Source organism: Lithobates pipiens, unplaced genomic scaffold (assembly GCF_037356315.1).
Source record: "Lithobates pipiens isolate NorthernLeopardFrog02 unplaced genomic scaffold, aLitPip1_a1.2 Scaffold_25, whole genome shotgun sequence".
NCBI classification, from domain to species: Eukaryota; Metazoa; Chordata; class Amphibia; order Anura; family Ranidae; genus Lithobates; species Lithobates pipiens.
Window position 1 is genome coordinate 217,977,680 of NW_027507787.1, and position 21,338 is coordinate 217,999,017.

Consider the following 21,338-nt stretch of genomic DNA (forward strand, 5'->3'; position numbering starts at 1 on the left):
CGTGTGTACGCGGAATTAGTGCAATATGAGTCTCCTGATAGTTGTGCGTTCTGGGACCTGGAGCCAGGCTTGGTCTATAAGAGTGACTACTGTTACTGGACACCAGTAAAGCACTTATAGCTGCCCATAGTATTTTATCCCGATCAAACATGCACGCATTATCCAGTCTTAAAATAAATTTTTTATAAGATTAAAAGTGGATTTGAGGTGCTGGTGGCTGGGGGAGCATGATAGACTTCTCTTTTGGGTTGACCTCTGACAGTTCCAGGCTCCTTCTCATTATGCATCCAATGTCTTCTTTCCTTGGCCATAAAGTGGCCACTGGTCGTGTGATTTTCCGCTCATGTACATTGGAGTTATAATATCCGCATATGCATCAAGCTTTATTATCTTACAGATGCTATGAAAGGACTGAGAGTGTACAGTGCACTGCACATGTGCCCCAGACAGGATACAAAAAGAAATGCTAAAAAATTTTGGCAGAAGAGATATACGAGGTTTACTATCTTTTTTCTTCTTGATACTGACAAGTAGCTTTCCACTCCGAGCTCCTTCTCTCCACTGCCACTTGACCATTGTTTGCTGGCGGAAAGCCAAGCCATCCTCACTCACAAGCTCAGTGTAGGAACAAGAAGCCATCGCACACAGGAGAAATCACTAACATCCCCTTTATTGTAAAAGAGATCCACAGACATAGTAATAGCAATCCCCACAGAAGGACTGCCCCCTCTTAACATGTTTCACCCAATAGGGCTCCACGACTAAGCCATATTGGGTGAAACGTGTTTGTTCTGGGGCAGGGACTGCATAACCATGTCTATGCATATCTTTTACAATAAAGAGGATGTCAGTGATCACTTCAGTGCGTGGTGGCTTCTTGTTCTTACCATTTTTTTTTTTTGTTACAATGGACCTTTGGCACCCAAACACAAAAATCTAAATCACTATCATCTCTGCATGCTCATCTCTAAACATCATTAAGATTTTGTACACATAAGTAGTTTTTTTTTTTTTTTTTAATCTTCCAATTTTGTTTTCGCACTTCCTGTTTTCCAATATGCTTTGCTGACATAGCCAGGGCCTTATAGGCGCCCCCAGGGAAGGCTACATGACCCGTGCCTTCCAGGGAGATCTTGCTTTGTTTTGCACATGCCGATCTCATACAACACATGTGCCGATCTTGCACATGCACAGTAGAAGACCTGGTGTGGTCTGTTAATTGAATGACAAACCATACCAAGTTCCCTATGAGTCACATCAGCAAAAAAAAAGAAAAGAAAAAAAAAGCAAATTGGAGATTTGGAGGAGACTGAGAGCAATATGCCCCATACACACGGTCGGAAATTCCGATGGAAAAAGTCAGATCGGATTATGTTGTCGGAAAATCCGATTGTGTGTGGGCTCTGTCGGACTTTTTCTGTCGGAATTTCCGACGGAAAAAGTTTGAGAGCAGGATCTAAAATTTTCAGACAACAAAATCCGATCTGACTTTTTCCGATCGTGTCTCGAGAATTACAACGCACAAAGTGCCATGCATGCTCAGAAAAAATTCTGAGACGAAAGCTATTGGATACTGGCCTCTACGTAGTCCCGACGTACGTATAGGACGTCACGTTGTTCCGGATTTTCTGACAAGTTTGTGCAACCGTGTGTATGCAAGACAAGTTTCGGCCAAAATCCGCCAGACAAAAACAGACGGATTTTGTGGTTGGAATGTCCGACCGTGTGTATGGGGCATTAGAATGAACATTTCTGAGCTAAGAATGCATATATATATATATATATATATATATATATATATATTGGGGGTGCAACGGATCAAAAAACTCACGGATCGGATCGTTCCTCGGATCAGAGTCACAGATCAGATCATTTTTCGGATCAGCAAATAATAATTGAATTTGCAAAAACCTGTGAAAATTCCACCACCATATAGTCCCCACTGTAATATCCACAATCGCCCCCACTGTAATATTGGCTGAGTATGGCTGGGTACGGCTAAGAATGGCTGAGTATTGCAGAGTATGGCTGGGTATCGCAGAGTATGGCTGGGTATTGCAGAGTATGGCTGGGTATCGCTGGGTATGGCAGAGTATTGGCTGGGTATGGCAGAGTATTGGCAGGGTATTGGCAGGGTATTGCAGGGTATTGCAGAGTATTGGCAGGGTATTGAAGAGTATTGACAGGGTATTGCTGGGTATTGCAGAGTATTGGCAGGGTATTGCAGAGTATTGGCAGGGTATTGCTGGGTATTGGCAGGGTATGGAGGGATGGCTGCTTCCATCCGATCTCTCCCCTCCACTGTACAGATTAGTACAGAGAGGAGAGAGAGAAACCAGTGTCATGACATGACGCCGGTTTGTTTACAAGTGATTGATCCGTCGGACGATCACATTGTAAACGGCCTGGGTGTAGAAAGATGGCCACTGCTTCAGAGCAAGGCCGAAGCCGCGGCGGGGGAGCGTGATAGACTTCTCTCACAAATTATTATTATTATTTTTTTTAAATCAGAGTTTAGTTACCCTTATTGTACCAACCCTGAGAATTATTATCCTGGATCCCCACAAATATTAGGATTTTGAGGTGACAGTCACATCCTGAATATGGGCACTAGGCTTTAAAGCAGTTGTTTCTAAGCTTTGTAAACCAAGGGCCAGTTTACTGCCCTTAAGACTTTGGGGTTGCTGGGCTGTCCGCCATTGGGAGTAGAAAATGCCCCTAGTGTCGGTGGTAGTAAACAATGTCTCAAGCTTGGTGGTCACTGGGAGTAAAAAATGACATAGTGCTGCCTGTACATCACTGGTATTAGGAGGAGGAATAGTGCCACATTGTTGATGTTAGTGGAAGGAATGGTGCCTCATATCAGTGGGAGGAAAAGTGTCCCAATGGCATTCGGAAGTTTGGAATCCTTGCTTTAAAGGAAGATGAAAGGGTTTCATTACATTGGTGGCCTGATTCAGGATAATTTAGTAGATAGAAAGAATGTTATATTATGGAACTGATTCAGGCCACTGGTTTATTTTATTTGAGATGAAATCTAGTGCTAAAGTGTTGTTTTGTAGATCCATCTTTACATCTCATCTGTGCTGTACTTCCAATAGACGTATGTATTGCTATCAATGAAGAGAGTCTCAATGTGTAATGTTGACTCCATCCAATGTTCCAATGCTGCTGTGATATTTTCCTGACAAAGAGATGTTGTAAATTCTAATTTATTTTTTTCTCTCCTTTTTCCAGTTTTTATTTTTGTTTTTATTTTTTTCATTAGCTTTTATCCTATGGTCCTAGATGGTCTGCACATCGTGCCTGGTATGTGTCAAATTGTAGCTTCTAACTATGAGATGCTGTGCTTTATTTATTTGTTTGTATGTTTAGGCCTCATTCATATGGCCAATTACATACAGGTGATTACATACAGGTGATTACCTACAGGTGAAACTCGAAAAATTTGAATATTGTGCAAAAGTTCATTTATTTCGCTAAAGCAACTTAAAAGGTGAAACTAATATATGAGATAGACTCATTAGATGGAAAGCAAGATAACTCAAGCCGTGATTTGTCACAATTGTGATGATTATGGCTTACAGCTCATGAAAACCCCAAATCCACAATCTCAGAAAATTAGAATATTACATGCAATCAATAAAACAAGGATTGTACATAGGACAATATCGGAACTCTGAAATGTATAAAAATGCATATGTACTCAGTACTTGGTTTGGGCCCCTTTTGCAGCAATTACTGCCTCAATGCGGCAAGGCATGGAAGCTCTCAGCCTGTGGCACTGCTGAAGTGTTATGGAAGACCAGGTGCTTCAATAGCGGCCTTCAGCTCTTCTTTTTGTTCGGTCTCATGTCTCTCATCTTTCTCTTGGTAATGCCCCGTAGATTCTCTATGGGGTTCAGGTCAGGCGAGTTTGCTGGCCTATGAAGCCCAGTAATCCCACAGTCATTAAACCAGGTTTTAGTGCTTTTGGCAGTGTGGGGCGTTGCCAAGTCTTGCTGGAAAACAAAGTTAGCATCCCCATAGAGCTCATCTGCAGAAGGAAGCATGAAGTGCTCCAAAATCTCCTGGTAGAGGGTTGTGTTGGCCGTGGACTTAATGAAGCACAGTGGACCAACACCAGCAGATGACACGGCTCCCCAAATCAACACAGACTGTGGAAGCTTCATACTGGACTTCAAGCATCTTGCAGTGTGTGCCTCTACATTCTTCCTCCATAGTCTGGGTCCTTGGTTTCCAAATGAGATGCAAGATTTGCTCTCAACAGAAACAGAGGACATTTGACCACTGAGCAACAGACCAGGTCTGTTTTTCTTTAGCCCAGGTAAGATGCATTTGATGTTATTTGTTGTTCAGGAGTGGCCAGGCATGTACTGGCCATAGGGACTATAGGGAGTTTCCCGGTGGGCTGATGGCTCAGTGGGCCGGTTTCAGTGACAGCCAGTGGCATTGCTGGGGGGGACTTTTGGGGCTATAGCCCCGAATCTGGGGCCCATAGCCTTGAGTCAGTCCAGGAGTCCCCAACCACAGGGTCCCAGCCCACTACCTGCCCTCTTTCTGGTGACCCTGATGTAAGGAGGGGCTCTCTGGGGACCCTAATGTAAGCCGGAGGCTCTCTGGGGAACCTGATGTAAGAGAGAGGCTCTGCGGGGACCCGGATGTAAGGGGTTTGCTCTCTAGGGACCCTGATGTAAGGCGGATGATCTCTGGGGACTCTGATGTAAGAGGGGCTCTCTGGGGACCCTGATGTAAGGGGAAGGCTATATGGGGACCCTGATGTAAGGGGAGGCTCTCTGGGGACCCTGATGTAAGGGGAGGCTCTCTGGGGACCCTGATGTAAGTGGGGGGCTCTCTGGGGACCCAGATGTAAGGAGGGGCTCTCTGGGGACCCTGATTTAAGGGGGGCTCTCTAGGGGCTTTTTTTGCCCAATTGCGTACAGTTTATATACTGTTTTTTGCGTGTTTGCAAAATTAAAGTTGGCCGGTCTGGATGAAGTCCAGGGCCAAATTTTTGTCCCAGTCCAGCCCTGGGAGTGGCTTGACAAGAGGAATGTGACATTTGAAGCCCATGTCCAGGATCAGTCAGTGTGTGGTGGCTCTTGATGCACTGACTCCAGCCTCAGTCCACTCCTTGTGAAAGTCCCCAACACTTTAGAATGGCCTTTTCCTGAAAATCCTCTCCAGGCTGCGGTCATCCCTGCTGCTTCTGCACCTTTTTCTTCCACACTTTTCCCTTGCACATAATGTTCTACTAATGTGCTTTGATACAGTACTTTGGGAACATCCAACTTCTTTTGCAATTACCTTTTGAGGCTTTCCCTCCTTATGGAGGGTGTCAATTATGGTTTTCTGCACAACTGTCAGATCAGCAGTCTTTCCTGTGATTATGATTGCTACTGAACCAGACTGAGAGACCATTTAAAGGCTCAGGAACCCTTTGCAGGTGTTATGGCTTAATTAGCTGATTAGACACTTGTAGCGGTCATAACTCTTGGCAGGGCAGCCTTAACTTTTGGGCTTACCGGTTACCTCCGCTTGGCTTGTTCTTCCACGTCTAGGGGTTCCCAGGGTTAATACCCAACAACTTTGGATGCTGACACCATAAAAGTCCTTTAGAAAAGGTTTTTATTTGCAGGGGTAACATCCAACAACACAGTCTCGTATGGGAACAGAGAGCAAAGGTGAAGGAACTCAGGCACCTTGAACTGCTAATATCAGAAAGTCTCTAATACCACCCAAAGATTATGGAAGTCAGCACTTTGATCCAGAACTTGTGAAATCTTTGACCTTGAGTAACTTGTAACAGAAGTGAACAGGAACCTTTTTCCTCAGTACCTGGAACGTTCTCTGTCTCCTTGGCAGTACTGGAAAAAGCGTGGATTCATCAGTGTCCTTCACAACCCAGCAACCAGGCACTTCTCAGGATGCCAGCTTGTTGGCCCTCCTCTGAAGAGTCCTCCCCTGGTCACTTAATCGAGCTGTGGTGCCCCTCCAAGCCGAGAGCACACCCTCTGGCATACCCTCTGCCTCGGACCAGCCAGTTACGAGACTCGGGAACAGATGGATCCTCACCCCTGACCAGGCAGGTCTATTGGGGATAACCAACCGAAGCATGTTGCGGGGCAACATACACTCCCGTGACCGGGACCCCTCGCGGGGCAACCCCGGTCCAGTATCAGGAACAGGCCGCTATGGCCTCACGAACGAACCCAGAACACGTGACTTCAACATCTTGAATACCCTTCCCCAGACCCCTCAGCGGGGCTCGGCGCTACCACTGATTGGCTCCGGGGGAACGCTGATACCCAAGGCGTCCAACCAGGCCTGATTCTAAGCCTGTCATGTGCACCTCACTGTACACATGACCAGGCATAACTCTAACACAGCCCAGCCAAACCGATGTCAAAGTTAACCTACATAATTAACCCTCAGAACCCCATTACCGTTCTAAGGAAAAAACTAAATTTATAGATGACAGACACCTTGTCCAAAGTATCATCGCTACACACTTTAAGCCTAGAATATTGCACCTTTTCACAATATTCTATTTTTTTTTTTTTTGGAGATTGTGGATTTGGGGTTTTCATGAGCTGTAAGCCATAATCTTCACAATTATGACAAATCACCCCTTGAACGATCTTGCTTTGCATGTAATGAGTCTATTTCATATTATTATTATACAGGTTTTATATAGCGCCAACAGTTTGCTCAGCGCTTTACAACATGAGGGCAGACATTACAGTTACATTACAATTTGGTACAAGAGGAATCAGAGGGCCCTGCTCGTTAGAGCTTACAATCTAAAAAATATTAGTTTCACCTTTTAAATTGCATTAGTGAAACAAATGAACTTTTGCACGATATTCTAATTTTTCGAGTATCACCTGTACATTTGGAGGACATTTCTAAACACGGATACATGTAAATGGTATATTTCACACTGAGCATTTACTTGCCTTCAGGTACATTCAGTTTATTTGCGCTTAGCAAAATAGAGATCTGTGCACCCGAGAGGCGGATTAAATACTCTGAATGTTTCCAAATGCTTGTAAACTCATTTTTAAATGCCATGCTTCCCAGATTGATTTCAGGACTCAGTCTGGGAAGGACACTGGAACAAACTATGATCTTCGGAGCAGAAAATGGAAGGACTCTGCTACAAAGCTTGTTTAGGTCCTTGAAATGCACATTGATCAGGGGTTTGTTTTTTATCAACAAAAGTGGAGTTACACTAAATAAAACAAACGCTGGAGATTAGAGGCCACAGCGCTGATCAAGCAAGGAAAATCGGATGGGGCGGTTGTACAGAAGTTGATCGGTAGACCAACTTTTGTACAGCCAGCCTGCACATACATACATTGAAATTCGGACGTCCCCGATGAACTGGCTGAATTTCAATCCATATACGATTGGCTTCATAGCAGACATTGAGATGAAGATATGGCTCTTATTGTATTGAATGTAAAAAGGTGCTGTAAATATCAATTTAATGAACTAAACTAAATTCAAATTTTATTTTTTAATTGTTCAATTTGTGGAGCTGGTTTTAAATTATTGTTTGTATCATTATTTTATCAGGACTAATTTTCTATTCTCGTCTGTTCTTCCCTCTTCTCTGCTCCTCCCTCTCTTTTTTTAATTCAATGTTCTGTGTCCTTCATCTCATATTGTTCTTCCCTCTGTGTCTCGCCTCTTGTCTCTTCTCTATCTCTCCTCTTCCTCCCTGCTTTTTCTTTTTTTGATGGCTTCTCTTTATCTCTTCCCTTTTCTTTCTCTCCTTAACACTTTTTTTTCTCACTCAATGTCTCTCTCCCTTTCTGTCCTCCTCTTCCTCCTCACTTCTTTACTTTTATCTCTTTCTCTCTCTCCTTTGGTCTCTATCACTCTCTTTATGTCCATTTTCCTTTCTTTTATCCCTTTCAATTACCCCCCCCCCCCCCCCCCCCACACACACACTCACTGTTCACTGAATCTCTCTCTCTCTCTTTGTCTATATGTATGTCTCTCTTTTTATGCACCCCATCCACACTTTTTTTCTCAATTCTCTCCTTCTCTCTCTCCATCTCTATCTCTCCTTCCCTTTTTTCCATTCTCTCTCTCTATCTCTGTCTTACTTTCCCTTTCTCACTCTTTCTTTCTCTCTCTCTTTATCTAATCAAACTTCACTCTCTTTCTTTATATATCAATTCCTTTCTATCTTTCTCTATGTATTCATTCTCTCTCTCTTCTTCTCTTTCCCTCTCTCTTCTTTCTTCTATATCTCTTCTATATCTCTTCTCTCTTTTTTCTATATACCTCTTCCTCTCTCTCCATTTATTTCTCTCTCTCTCTCTATTGCTCTTTCTTTCTCTCTCTTTTGTTCTCTTTCATTCTTTCTTTCTCTCTTTCTATCTGTTCAAATCTCACTCTCTTTCTTTATCTATCCATTCCTTTCTGTCTTTCTCTATTTATTCATGCTCCCACCCTTTCTCTCTCCCTCCCTCTCTCTCCCTCTCTATTGTGCTCACTCTCTCTCCCTCTCCCCCCTATCTCCCTCTCTCTCTCCCACCCTCTCTCTCTCCCTCTCCCCCCTCTTTCTTTCACTCTGACCCCTCTCTCCCTCTCTCCTTCCCTCTCCACCCTCTCTCTCACTCTCTTCCTTCCTCTCCCTCTCTCTCCCCCTCTCACTCTCTCCCTCCCTCCCCCTCTCTCTCACTCCCCTCCTCTCTCTCTCACTCTCCCCCCTCTCTTTCTCACTCTCCATGCCCCCTCCCTCTCTCTCTTCCTCTCTCCCCTTTCTATAACTCTCTCTCTCCCCCTCTCTATCGCTCCCTCTCCCTCCCCCTCTCTCCCTCTCACTCTCTCGCTCCCTCTTTCTCTATCTCCCTCTCTCCCTCCCTCTTTCTCCCCCCCTCTCTCCCTCCCTCTCTCTCCCCCTCTCTCCCTCCCTCTCTCTCCCCCTTTCTCTCCCACCCTCTCTCTCTCCCTCTTTCTCTCACTCTGACCCCTCTCTCCCTCCCTCTCTCTCCACCCTTTCTCTCCCACCCTCTCTCTCTCCCTCTCTCTCTCCCTCTCCCCCCTCTTTCTCTCACTCTGACCCCTCTCTCCCTCCCTCTCCACCCTCTCTCTCACTCTCTTCCTTCCTCTCCCTCCCCCTCTCACTCTCTTTCTCTCCCTCCCTCCCCCTCTCTCTCACTCCCCTCCTCTCTCTCTCACTCTCCCCCCTCTCTCTCTCACTCTCCACCCCCCTCCCTCTCTCTCTCCCTCTCTCCCCCTTTCTATCACTCTCTCCCTCCTCCCCACTCTCCCGCTCTCTCCCCCTCTCTATCTATCTCTCACTTTCCCCCTCTCTCTCGACCCCTCTGTACCTCTTTCTCCCCCTCTCTATCACTCTCTCTTCTTCTCTCCTCCCCTTCTCCCTCTCTCTCCCTCTTTCTCTCTCCCTCTCTATCACTCTCCCTCCCTCCCCATCTCTCTCACTCTCTCCCCCCCTTTCTCTCACTCTCCCCCTCCCTCCCTCTCCACCCCCTCTCTCTCTCTCTCTCGCTCCCCTCTCCCTTCCGCTCTATCTCTCCCTCTCTCCCTTCCTCTCCCCCTCTCCATCTCCCTCTCTCCCCCTCTCTCTCTCTCACTCACCCCCTCTCTCACCTCTGTCTCTCTCTCTCTCCCCCTCTCTCTCCCTCCCCACCCCGCTCTCTCTCCCCTTTCTATCACTCTCTCTCCCTTCCTCTTTCTCTCTCCCCCCTCTCTCTCTCTCCCTCTCCCTCTCCTCCTCTCTCACTTTCTCCCTCCTCTGTCTCTCTCTCTCCCCCTCTCTCTCCCCCCTCTCTCGCTCTCCACCCCTCTCTCTTTCCCCTTTCTATCACTCTCTCCATCTCTCTCCCCTCTCTATCACTCTCTCTCCCTCTCTCGCTCCCCCTCTCTATCACTCCTTCTCTATCTCCCTCCTCTCCCCCTCTCTCTCGCTCACTCTCTCCCCCTCTCCCTCCCCCTCTCTCTCTCCCCTCCCCTCTCTCTCACTCTCCCCCCTCCCCTCTCTCTCTTCCTCCCCATCTCTCTCCCTCCCCCTCTCTCTCACTCTCTCTCCCCCTCTTTCTCTCACTCTCCCCCTCCCTCTCTCTCTTGCCCACCTCTCTCCTGCCCTCTCCACCCCTCTCTCTCTTTCTCTCTCGCTCCCTCTACCTTCCCCTATCTCTTTCTCCCTCTCTCCCCCCCTCTCTCCCCTTCTCTCTCACCTCTGTCTCTATCTCTCTCTCCACCCCCGCTCTCTCCCCCTCTCTCCCTCCCCTTTCTATCACTCTCTCTCTCTCCCTCTCTCCCTTCCTCTCCCTCTCTCTCCCCCTCTCTCTCTCTCTCCCCCTCTCTCTCTCCCCCCCTCTCTATCACTTTCTCTCCCCCTCCCTCTCTCACTGTCTCTCCTCCTCTCTCTGATCCCCCTCTCTCTCCCCCTCTCTATCACCCTCTCTCCCTTCCTCTCTTTCTCTTCCCCCTCCCTCTCCCCCTCTCTCTCTCACTCCCCCCTCTCTCTCACTTTCTCCCTCCCCTGTCTCTCTCTCTCTCCCCTTTCTATCACTCTCTCTGCCTCTCTCCCCCTCTGTATCACTCTCTCTCACTGTCTCTCCTCCTCTCTCTCAACCCCCTCTCTATCACTCTCTCTCCCTCTCTCGCTTCCCCTCCCCCCTCTCTCTCTATCCCTCTTTCTCCATCTCCCTCCTCTCTATCTCCATCCCCCCATCTCTCTCGCTCCCTCTCCCTCCCCCCTCCTTCTCTCCCTCTCTCTCCACCCCCCTCTCTCCCTCCAACCTCTCTCTCTTCCTCCCCATCTCTCTCTCTCTCCCACCCTCTCTCCTTCCCTCTCTCTCCTCCCTCTCTCTCCATTTCTCTCTCTCTCTTTCTCTTCTCTCTGTCTGTCTCTTTTTTGCTTTTTCTCTGTCTCATCTTTCTTTCTTTCTTTCTTTCTTTCTTGCTGTCTCTCTTATTCCTTCCCCTCTTTATCCTTCCCTCCTGTGCCCCTCCACTCTGCCCATCCAATGTATGCCAGCTGTAGCCTGGTTCAGTATGATATATCGCTGCCTGTGAATAGGCTGGATTATACTGACGGACTGAAGTATATGATATCAAGGCCAAAACTTTTAAACAACATTTTTACTGACTTCCACTTCTGTGGTGCTTTGCTGGATACTCACAGCAATTTGTGTGCTAAAGATTAAAAAAAAAAAAAAACACAGCGAAAGCTGAGAACTTCAACTAACAAAACAGATCTAATGATTCAGGATAAATGGACACCCTGATTTCCTGCTAGGCAGGCAGCGTATTGCTTCTGTATAGAAGTGCATTTATCTTGTGTTCAGCTCTTACATCAATTTGCATCATGTGTACGAACAATGGGACAAGAACAGAACTCAGCCCCCCGGCTTCATCCACATGGTCCCTCCACCCTACAAATGTTGCAACGTCACAACTCCCAGGCCTTCACTTTCTGGGATCACCACAGTTTTAGCTGAGTGAATAACTCACATTTTAACAAACTTTAAAATAAAATCCCACAGATGCTTTAACAGAGAAATATATATTCTAACCAGGAAAGCACAAACGATGTACTACGAGGCACCTCCGTACAATACGTTGCATCAAGCTACGAATAAAAAGTTTTTTTTTTTCCTGCAAGAAATGATGGGACAATGTCACACAAACGTAATGACGTTTGTTAGAACACAGCAAGTCGTAAAGAACAGCACAACCACAAGACAAGGACGTTTAGGAAATGGGCGTTTTATGACGGTTTTTAAGGATGTGCATTTTTAAGACAGGTAAGAAAGCTTTAATTCTAATATTCTTAAAGCCCAACTCTAGAAAAAAATCCACTCTTGTAATGGACCCTCCCCCGAAGGTTAATTTCACTTTTTGTCTAGGGAGAGGTTACATAGTTAACTAGTTAGTCAGGTTGAAAAAAAGACACAAGTCCATCTAGTTCAACCAAAATAAAAAAAATAAAAATACAATTCCATCTACACAATCCTATACCAACAGTTGATCCAGAGGAATGCGAAAAACCCCACAAAGCATGATCCAATTTGCTACAGCAGAGGAAAAAATTCCTTCCCGATCCCCCGAGAGGCAATCGGAATTTCCCTGGATCAGCTTTACCTATAAATGTTAGTACTCAGTTATATTATGTACACTTAGGAAAGAATCCAGGCCTTCTTTAAAGCAATCTACTGAGCTGGCCAGAACCACCTCTGGAGAGAGTCTATTCCACATTTTCACAGCTCTTACTGTGAAGAAACCTTTCCGTATTTGGAGATGAAATCTTTTTTCCTCTTGACGTAAAGAGTGCCCTCTTTCCTCTGTGATGCCTTTAAAGTGAATAACTCAATACCAAGTTCACAATATGGATCACTTATGTATATGTACATGTTGATCATATCCCCCCTTAAGCTCCTCTTCTCAAGATGGAATAATTCAGTTCCTCTAATCTTTCCTCATAGCTGAACTCCTCCATGCCTCTTATCAGTTTGGGTTTCCTTCTCTGCACTTTCTCCAGTTCCCCGATATCCTTTTTGAGAACTGGTGCCCAAAAATTAACTGAATATTCTTACTAATGATTTGTACAGGGGCAAAATTTCGCCTTCCTCTAGATCAACTGTGGATATAGGTTTGTGTATATGGCATTGTATTTTTTTTATTGGTTGAACTTGATGGACTTGTGTCTTTTCTCAACCTGACTAACTACGTAACTATGTAAAATGATATCCCTCTCTGGAGTCCATACTTTTCCTAATACAAGAAAGGACTTTGCTCGCTTTGGAAACCACAGCTTGGCATTGCATGACATTATTGAGTTTATGATCTACCAAAACCCCCAGATCCTTCTCCACTATGGATTCCCCCAACTGTACTCCCCCTAGTATGTATGATGCATATTCTTAGCCCCCGAGTTCATATTTATCATATTTATCAACATTAAACCTCATTTGTCACATAGTCGCCCAATTAGACAGAGCATTGAGGTCGGCTTGTAAATTGGAGACATCCTGTAAGGACGTTTTTCCACTGCATAGCTTCATGGCATCTGCAAAGACGGAAATGTTATTTTTAATCCCAGACCCAATATCATTTATAAAGGTATTAAAAAGTAAGGGTCCCAGCACTGAACCTTGGGGTACACCACTGATAACCTTAGACCATTCAGAGTAAGAATCATTAACCACTACTCTGTGAATACTGTCATTTAGCCAGTTTTCTATCCGTTTACAAATTGATCCTTCCAAGCATGTAGGCCTTACCTTACACATGAGCCGTGTGTAAAATCCAAGTATACCACCTCCACCGCCACGCCTCTGTCCAAGGTTTTACTTACCTCCTAATAACAAGAAATCAGGTTTGTTTGACCATTTCTGTCTTTCATGAATCCATGCTGTCTGTTGCTTAAAATATTTTTTTACAGCAAGAACTCATCTATGTGGTATTTTATTAATCTCTCCAGTATCTTCCAAACAACAGAAGTTAAACTAACAGGTCTATAGTTACTTGGCAAAGACTTTGATCCCTTTTTAAATATAGGCACCGCATTGGCCCTGCGCCAATCCAGTGGTACTATTCCCATCATTAAAGCGTCCCTAAATTTTAGAATTTTAGAAACAATGGCCTTGAAATGACAGAGCTCAATTCTTTTAGGATTCTTGGGTGGATGCCATCTGGTCCATGTGCTTTATCCATCCTTATTCTGTCTAAATATTTCTGGACTTTTATTTATGGTCCATATCACTTTTGTATACTTGTAAACCTTTGGGAAAAAAAACTGCAAGTAAAGGCATAATGAGCTGGTATGCATCACATACTTGAGCATTATGAAATATTTACCTCAGAACGATGCCCTGAATCGGCGTCGGCACTCCAAGTACATGGCGGACATCTTCCACCAGAGTTACTTCCAGATTCACGGCTCTGGCGCTATGATTGCCTGAAGCCGTGAGGATGTCATTCCTGCACATGCAAGCGGGGGCCATCGGTCATGGCATGAGTCCTAAAGAAACGGCACCAGCAGCCCGTTTCTTCAGTGAGCATGCGCCAATGATGTCGGCAGTAGAGCATATACTGAATATCTCCTAAACTGTGCTAGTTTAGGAGATATTCACGGTACTTGCAGGTAAGCCTTGTTATAGGTTTACCGGTAGGTAAAAGTGGTGTAACAGAGTTTACAAACACTTTAAGGAGCCCCCATGAAGCTGCTCTCTAAGCTGTGACCAGCTACATTTGCACTTAAGCCTCCTCAGCGTACCATAAAGTGTTAATGTCCCTGTATTGTATGTGATGACATCAAGGCTTTGCCTACAGCCCAGAGCTTTGGGCAGAGGAGGAGAACACCCAAGCCAATCAGAGCTAGGAATCAGATAAGTCTCTTTGCTAGACATAACAAGCAATTAACCCTTGCAGTGTAGGGGGTGGGGGTCGTTTTTTATTTTATTTTCCTATATTTGGGTTTTAAAGCCCAATTGAATTTTCAGCTTAAATTGGCTAAATGTTTTCCATGTGCATCGACACAAAAGCTGTGCAAAGTATTACACTTTATTTTCTATATAAAGGAACAATGCAGTAGAAAGGCCTGTCCCTTGCTAGGATGCTGCAGAGAAGAACCTTCTCTAAAGAGATCTGTCATCCCCCTGATGAGTCAAAAGCTGGAGCTCTTCAAATAGCAATGTTTATAGGTCTAACTTAGCAAGGGCCATGTCTAACCTGAACGTCCTATCAGAAGTAGACGGCTCCCACCCGGCCGTATATGTGCATTGGCCGGGTGGGAGCCGTCTACTTCTGATAGGACGTTCAGGAACGTCCTTCAGAAGGAGCGGGATCACGCGCGCGCGTGCCCGCGCAGCGGCGCGATCCCGATGTGCTCGTGTCACCCGGACACGGCGCATCTCAGATCGGCAGGAGGGCTCTGTGATTGGCCCTCCTGATCACATGACGGCCATGTCCAATCACGGCCATCATGTGATGTAAACAAACAGCCGGTTGCTAGGCAATCGGCTCCTCCTCTCCTCACACAGAAGTCATCGCTGAGGAGAGGAGAGCAGATCGCTGCAGCCGGCTGATGATCAGTGAGTATGAGCTGTTTTTTACAGCTTTTTACTCACTGATCACCAGTCTAGTGTAAACACACAACACACCACACAGTATAAACACAATGTCCCCACATATGTCCCCAAAACACACATGTCCCCAAAACATACATGTCCCCAAATAATAAAAACACATGTCCCTAATAATAAAAACATGTCCCCCACATATGTCCCACTAAAATCACATGTCCCAATGATTATCTGCACACATATGTACGTGATCATTTGCGTACATATGTCCGTGATCACACAAACCGATTATTATACACTTAACGGAATTTTTTTTACCAAAAACATGTAGCAGAATACATTTTGGCTTAAATTTATGCCAAAATTTGATTTTATTGGATTTCTTTTAAAATAGAAAAAAGAAAATATAGTTTTTTTTCCACATTTCTGCTTTCTTGCGCTTTTTTGCGCAAAAAATAAAAAACGGAGTCGTGAATAAATACCACCAAAATAAAGCTCTATTTGTGCGAACAAAATGATAAAAATTTCATTTGGGTACAGTGTAGCATGACCGCGCAATTGTCACTGAAAGTGCGAGAGCGATGAAAGCTGAAAATTGGGCTGGGAAGGAAGGGGGCGAAAGTGCCCTGTATTGAAGTGGTTAAATAAAGGCTACTGCTTCCAGGCAGAGAGCTGGCGTTTTTCTCTGCAGCATGCTGGCAGAGGACAGGTTATACTACTTGGTAGAGGCTCTAATAGGTTTCAAAAAGGGTGGGCTCGGGGGGGGGGGGGGGGGCACTGTGCTCCGAGCCCACCCAGTTGTGTGATAATAGCGAATAGTGGGGCAACTTCTATACAAAATAGTGTATATATATATATATATATATATATATATATATATACATAGCATTTTTTCTCAGAGAATAGGTGCAGGTACTCCCTTCTTCCTACCCACCTCTGAGCACCATCCCTTGAAATCACATGGTCCTAAGTAATTTGTATGGAATGTGTTACTGATAACAATAAAATAGATCCCCTGCAGCCAGCAACAACAGACCCCCCCCATCAGCAACAATAGATTGCTCAGCGGCCAGCATCAATAGACCCCCTCCCTCAACAGTAGATCACTCCCAGCAACAATTGACCCTCCCAAAAATAGATCCCCCACTGGCAACAATAGACACCCCTGCAACAAGAGATCCCCCAGCAGCCAGCAACAGTAGACATCCCAGCACCCCTTGTCAATACATACATTCAATGCTGGAGGGGAGGTGCCAGAACTGTGTCCCCTCACATTCCCACTGCAAAAAAAGCCCTATATACATATATATATATATATATATATATATATATATATATATATATATATATATATATATAGTTATTTTGTCTCACTACAGAAATTGCATTTAATATTAGAAATACAAAGGGCCCCTTAAGTGTCCCTTCTCACCTGTATGATCCTATTCAATGTGTTAACACACACATGGCAACCTGCACATCAAGGTTATATTGCTCATTAACGTGCTTTGCATTAGGCCAGCCCATTCTTTCAATGAGCTGCCAGCTCATCACAATGTACCTAGAAATGAACTTGCACCATTTCCCAGCAGAATGCACTGCAACACATGGTAGTTCTTTACCAAACCAGCAAACGTTATGGTGCTCTGTAATGCAGGTGGATTGGGCGCCCACCGGTTTGGTATATTGGAGTCCCATTAAAAATGAATGTATGTGTTGCTCTGCATTACGCTGACATGCATTTCAACCTGCATTACTGTAAGCACATCGATCTAAACGGGGCCTAATGGTTTTGCTATTGGTCCCATTACACATAGTTATGGCCCTGCACCACATAGTTACTTTTTTTTATCTAAAGGAGATTGTAGAATCACATTGTAATCTGTTTGAGCAGCTTAATTTTGGCTTACAACTTATCAAACCCAGAAGTTCTATTTAAAATTTGCAGTATGCATAGAACAAACTTAAAGAGGAACTGCAGTCTGCTCACATAATTTGTAATAAAAACATATTTGCCATTCTGAAGCTTCCCTCCAACCACTTTGCATATTATTTTATATACACTGTGATTCTGTACTTGCCAAATATGCTTCAGAAATCTCCCTCCACTGAGTCTGGCTGCAGACATTTTAACTGTAGGCAGCTGAAGCTGCTGCCTGTTCACTTCCTGGATTTACACAGACACACACTTCCAGCTCTGCCACTCTCATTGGCCCTCTTATGATTCATCCCCCCTCCCTTCCTGGCAAACTCTCACAAGAGTGAGAGAGAGAGCTGTGCATGATGTCATAAGCCTAGGCTAATGACCAGACAATAAACAGGAAGTGGGCTGTATAAGGTATTAACTGGCAGAAAAAAAATGTTGTACTATCCAAAGTTAAAACAACAAGGGCAGAAGATTTAATAGACAGGAAGATGAAAAAAATTACAAGTTTCGCTTTAATAATCTAGACCTCATGTTTTAACTTAGTATAACCACAAGAGGGCAGTATGATCCAACATAATCTGCAGTTTAATATTTGGGTGTTCTTCAGAGTACATCATTGCATAGGACTTTTGGGTACATGGATCTGGATCCTTACATATTTCTACATTAAAGGGTCAGGCTACACAAAACTGATGTATTGGCTTTTGGTTGAAAGTCAAACCACCTGACAATTTCTTACATACCTATGGGCTCTGTTGGAATGAAATCTGGGCTTGTGAAGGATTCCCACTGTTTTTTATTTGATTATTCATTCATTAATTGAAAATAAATAAATAAATAATTGAATCATTATATTGAGAAATTAAACAGGAGCAGGTGGGCAGGAACATCTAAAACTTTCAGGTAGAGCTCATACTGCTGGAGTATCTAATGCATGTAGAAAGCTACTCGGGCCACTGAGTTCCACCTAGAATTCCATTATTACTTTTGAGTAGATTGGCCTGTTATAAACTGTATTGTGCGTCAGGCACCTCTTGTATTGTGGATGCAGGTTTGTATACCAAATAGAATCACATTTTTTAGTAGTTTATTGATATCTGGACAAAAGTGTCCTATCAGTTTGTATCATGCATGTAGAGGGATGTACATGCTGCAATTGCTTCCTGAACACCTCATCACTTTGATTCATAAATCACGTTATCCCAGGGAATGGTTCCATTATGTACAAGCTCCATCTTTATTTATTTATTTATTTATTTTACCAACCTTGTCATATGATTATCATGAAAACCAGAATGTGGAAGTAGTTGTCATTAGACCTTCCATTCAACCAATGGAGAGAGAGCACATATCATGGTATTAGGCCTGCAGAGATTTGTGACTCTTCATAGTAAACCCTGCACCCCCTTCCTTATTTCTGTTGATGCATTTTGCAGTGAGGGGTGACAAGGCACAAATAAGAGAATTAAAGTGAACACAAATTTGGATCTGGTTCCTTGGTACTCTCTGGCTGCCCTAGTCACAATGCCTAATAAAGAGCATCAGTCGCATTTATATAGGTGATGACTTTGTAGTCCTTTATGGACCTTGTGCTTAAATTACTACTGGCCTGCAGAAAGCAGATAGAAGCCAGTTGTACATTCGTGTAGTGTATCCACTAAGTTAGTGGTCTCCAGACTGTGGCTCGGGGGCAGAATGTGGCACTTTGCTTGCCTTTAACCATAACCAGGCCTTGGGTACCATTCCTCCCACTGATACCAATAATGGGTCACCATTCCTCCCACTGACACCAATGATGGGTCACCATTCCTCCCACTGACACCAATAATGGGTCACCATTCCTCCCACTGACACCAATGATGGGGCACCATTTCTCCCACTGACACCAATGATGGGTCACCATTCCTCCCACTGACACCAATGATGGAGCACCATTCCTCCCACTGACACCAATGATGGGGCACCATTTCTCCCACTGACACCAATGATGGGTCACCATTCCTCCCACTGACACCAATGATGGAGCACCATTCCTCCCACTGACACCAATGATGGGTCACCATTCCTACCACTGACACCAATGATGGGTCACCATTCCTCCCACTGACACCAATGATGGGTCACCATTCCTCCCACTGACACCAATGATGGGGTACACTGAATGTAGAGTATATATATATATATATATATATATATATATATATATATATATATACAGTCTACTAGTATATATCTATATATATAGATATATACTCTGCATTCAGCTTACATAAAATTGCAGATCGCCGCCATTACTAGTAAAAAAAAATATTAATAAAAATGCCATAAATCTATCCCCTATTTTGTAGACGCTATAACTTTTGCGCAAACCAATCAATAAACGCTTATTGCGATTTATTTTATTTTTTTTACCAAAAATATGTAGACAAATACGTATCGGCATAAACTGAGGAAAAAAATGTTTTTATTTATTATAGCAAAAAGTAAAAAAAAAAAAAATGTGTTTTTTTCAAAATTGTCACTCTGTTTTTGTTTATAGCGTAAAAAAAAAAGAAATGTAGAGGTGATCAAAGACCACCAATAGAAAGCTCTATTTGTGGCCAAAAAAGGACGTCAATTTTGTTTGGGAGCCACATTGCACGACCGCGCAATTGTCAGTTAAAGCGGCACAGTGCCGAATCGCAAAAAGTGCTCTGGTCAGGAAGGGGGTAAATCCTTCCGGGGCTGAAGTAGTTAAGCATTCTTAAAATCAGTGCTCCTGAAAAAACGGCAGTTTTAAAAACTTTTTTTTGTATTGATTCATGTCCCCTGGGGCAGGACCTGGGTCCCCAAACACTTTATGGTAATAACATTCATATAAGTCTTTAAAATTAGCACTTTTGATTTTTCACATTTGTGTCCCATAGAATTTAACGGTGTTCGCGCGTTCGCACTAATTTTTTGTCTGTTCGCAAGTTCTGGTGCGAACCGAACCGGGGGATGTTTGGCTCATCCCTACTCTTAAGGCAACTAGGTCTACCAGCACTTGGATGCCCCCAGAACTTATGGTGCAAAAGGTGCAGAACAGAGATTCTATCCAGTGATGAGTACAGATGATGTGAAGATGGTGATGAAAAAAGCAGGTAATGAGTGCAGGTGCAACAAAGGCTGGATGGACACCAAGCTAGCAGTAGTTTGAGGTGGCAGAAGACAGTAGCATAGTCTGTTGTCCAGGGTCAGGGCAGATTGCATTGAGTAGCATAATCTGTTATTCAGGCAAGGGTCAGAGCAGGCTGAAGTCAGAGATGTAATCTATGTCCAGACAAAGGGTAAAGCAGGCTGAGATAATCAGAAACAAGCAGCCAGGTGCCAGGATGCCATCACAAGCCAAAATCCTGAGCTTGTGATGCTCAAAAAGGGCGCCATTGGTGCCACCAGCAAATCATTGCATAGAAGAGGAGCACAGAGCTCTCTGTGAGGGTGGAGGGGGAGTAGCTGCCGGTACATGGGTTGCCCCCTAGCAACCGACGCTGGATGTGGTAACTTTAGATCTAACCAGTCCTTCCATATGACCAATAAGAACTATGGTTATTACTTGGCGAACATTTGTTTGGCATGCACAGCAATTACAAACTAAAATAGATTCAGTTTGGTCTGGCTACATGAAAGACACCCTTTGAAGTTGGCACCACATCCCAAATCTGAAAAATGTAGTAAAGAGAGATTGGGAAAAGGGATTTTTTTATTTTTTTTATACAATTTTATTACAATCAGGATTAAAATTGTTGTACAAAAAAAAACAATGAAAAAAGTCAATGGTTTACATTGACGGTCTTTGCGGATCACAGATGGATGGAAAATAATATCTATTGCACACTAGCCCGACATGTTTCGCTATTTGCTTCTTCAGGGGATGTGCAATATAACAATACAGACCCTGTATATACAAGAATAAAAGAGAAAAAAATTATATATAATATGAACAACTGTTAGAATAATATAAGGACACTCATATTATACGGAGAAGTTAATGCCCTGCTTAGCTTAGTATCGTCTGCCAATACAGAGATTGAACTGTTTACTCCATCCTCCAGGTCATTTATGAACAAATTAAATAGGATTGGTCCCTGTACAGAACCCTGGTGGACCCCACTATCCACCCCTGACCATTCCGAGTACTCCCCATTTATCACCACCCTCTGAGTAACAAGTATCTTGAGTAACAAGAGGAAACTATTAAAAAAGTTGCGTTAAAAATACTGAAGGCTATTTTTTAAGTACCCTTTTACATTTTAAAAATGTAGCTCTGGCTACAATATTCACCAGCAATCCAGTGATGTCAGCTACCGTACTTCTCCTTA

At 44.0% G+C, this 21,338-nt stretch overlaps 1 protein-coding gene across 2 annotated transcripts in view; it reads left to right on the forward strand.

The window, feature by feature from the left end:
- JAKMIP3 (Janus kinase and microtubule interacting protein 3) overlaps positions 1-21,338 on the forward strand; it is a 261,757-nt gene that overhangs the window by 200,594 nt on the left and 39,825 nt on the right. For both annotated transcript variants that reach the window (XM_077455553.1, XM_077455552.1), the window contains 2 exons: positions 3,238-3,309; positions 11,024-11,792. In XM_077455553.1, coding sequence (XP_077311679.1) covers positions 3,238-3,288 — 51 coding nt within the window. In that variant the 3' untranslated portion in view covers positions 3,289-3,309; positions 11,024-11,792. The remainder of the gene's footprint in view (positions 1-3,237; positions 3,310-11,023; positions 11,793-21,338) is intronic.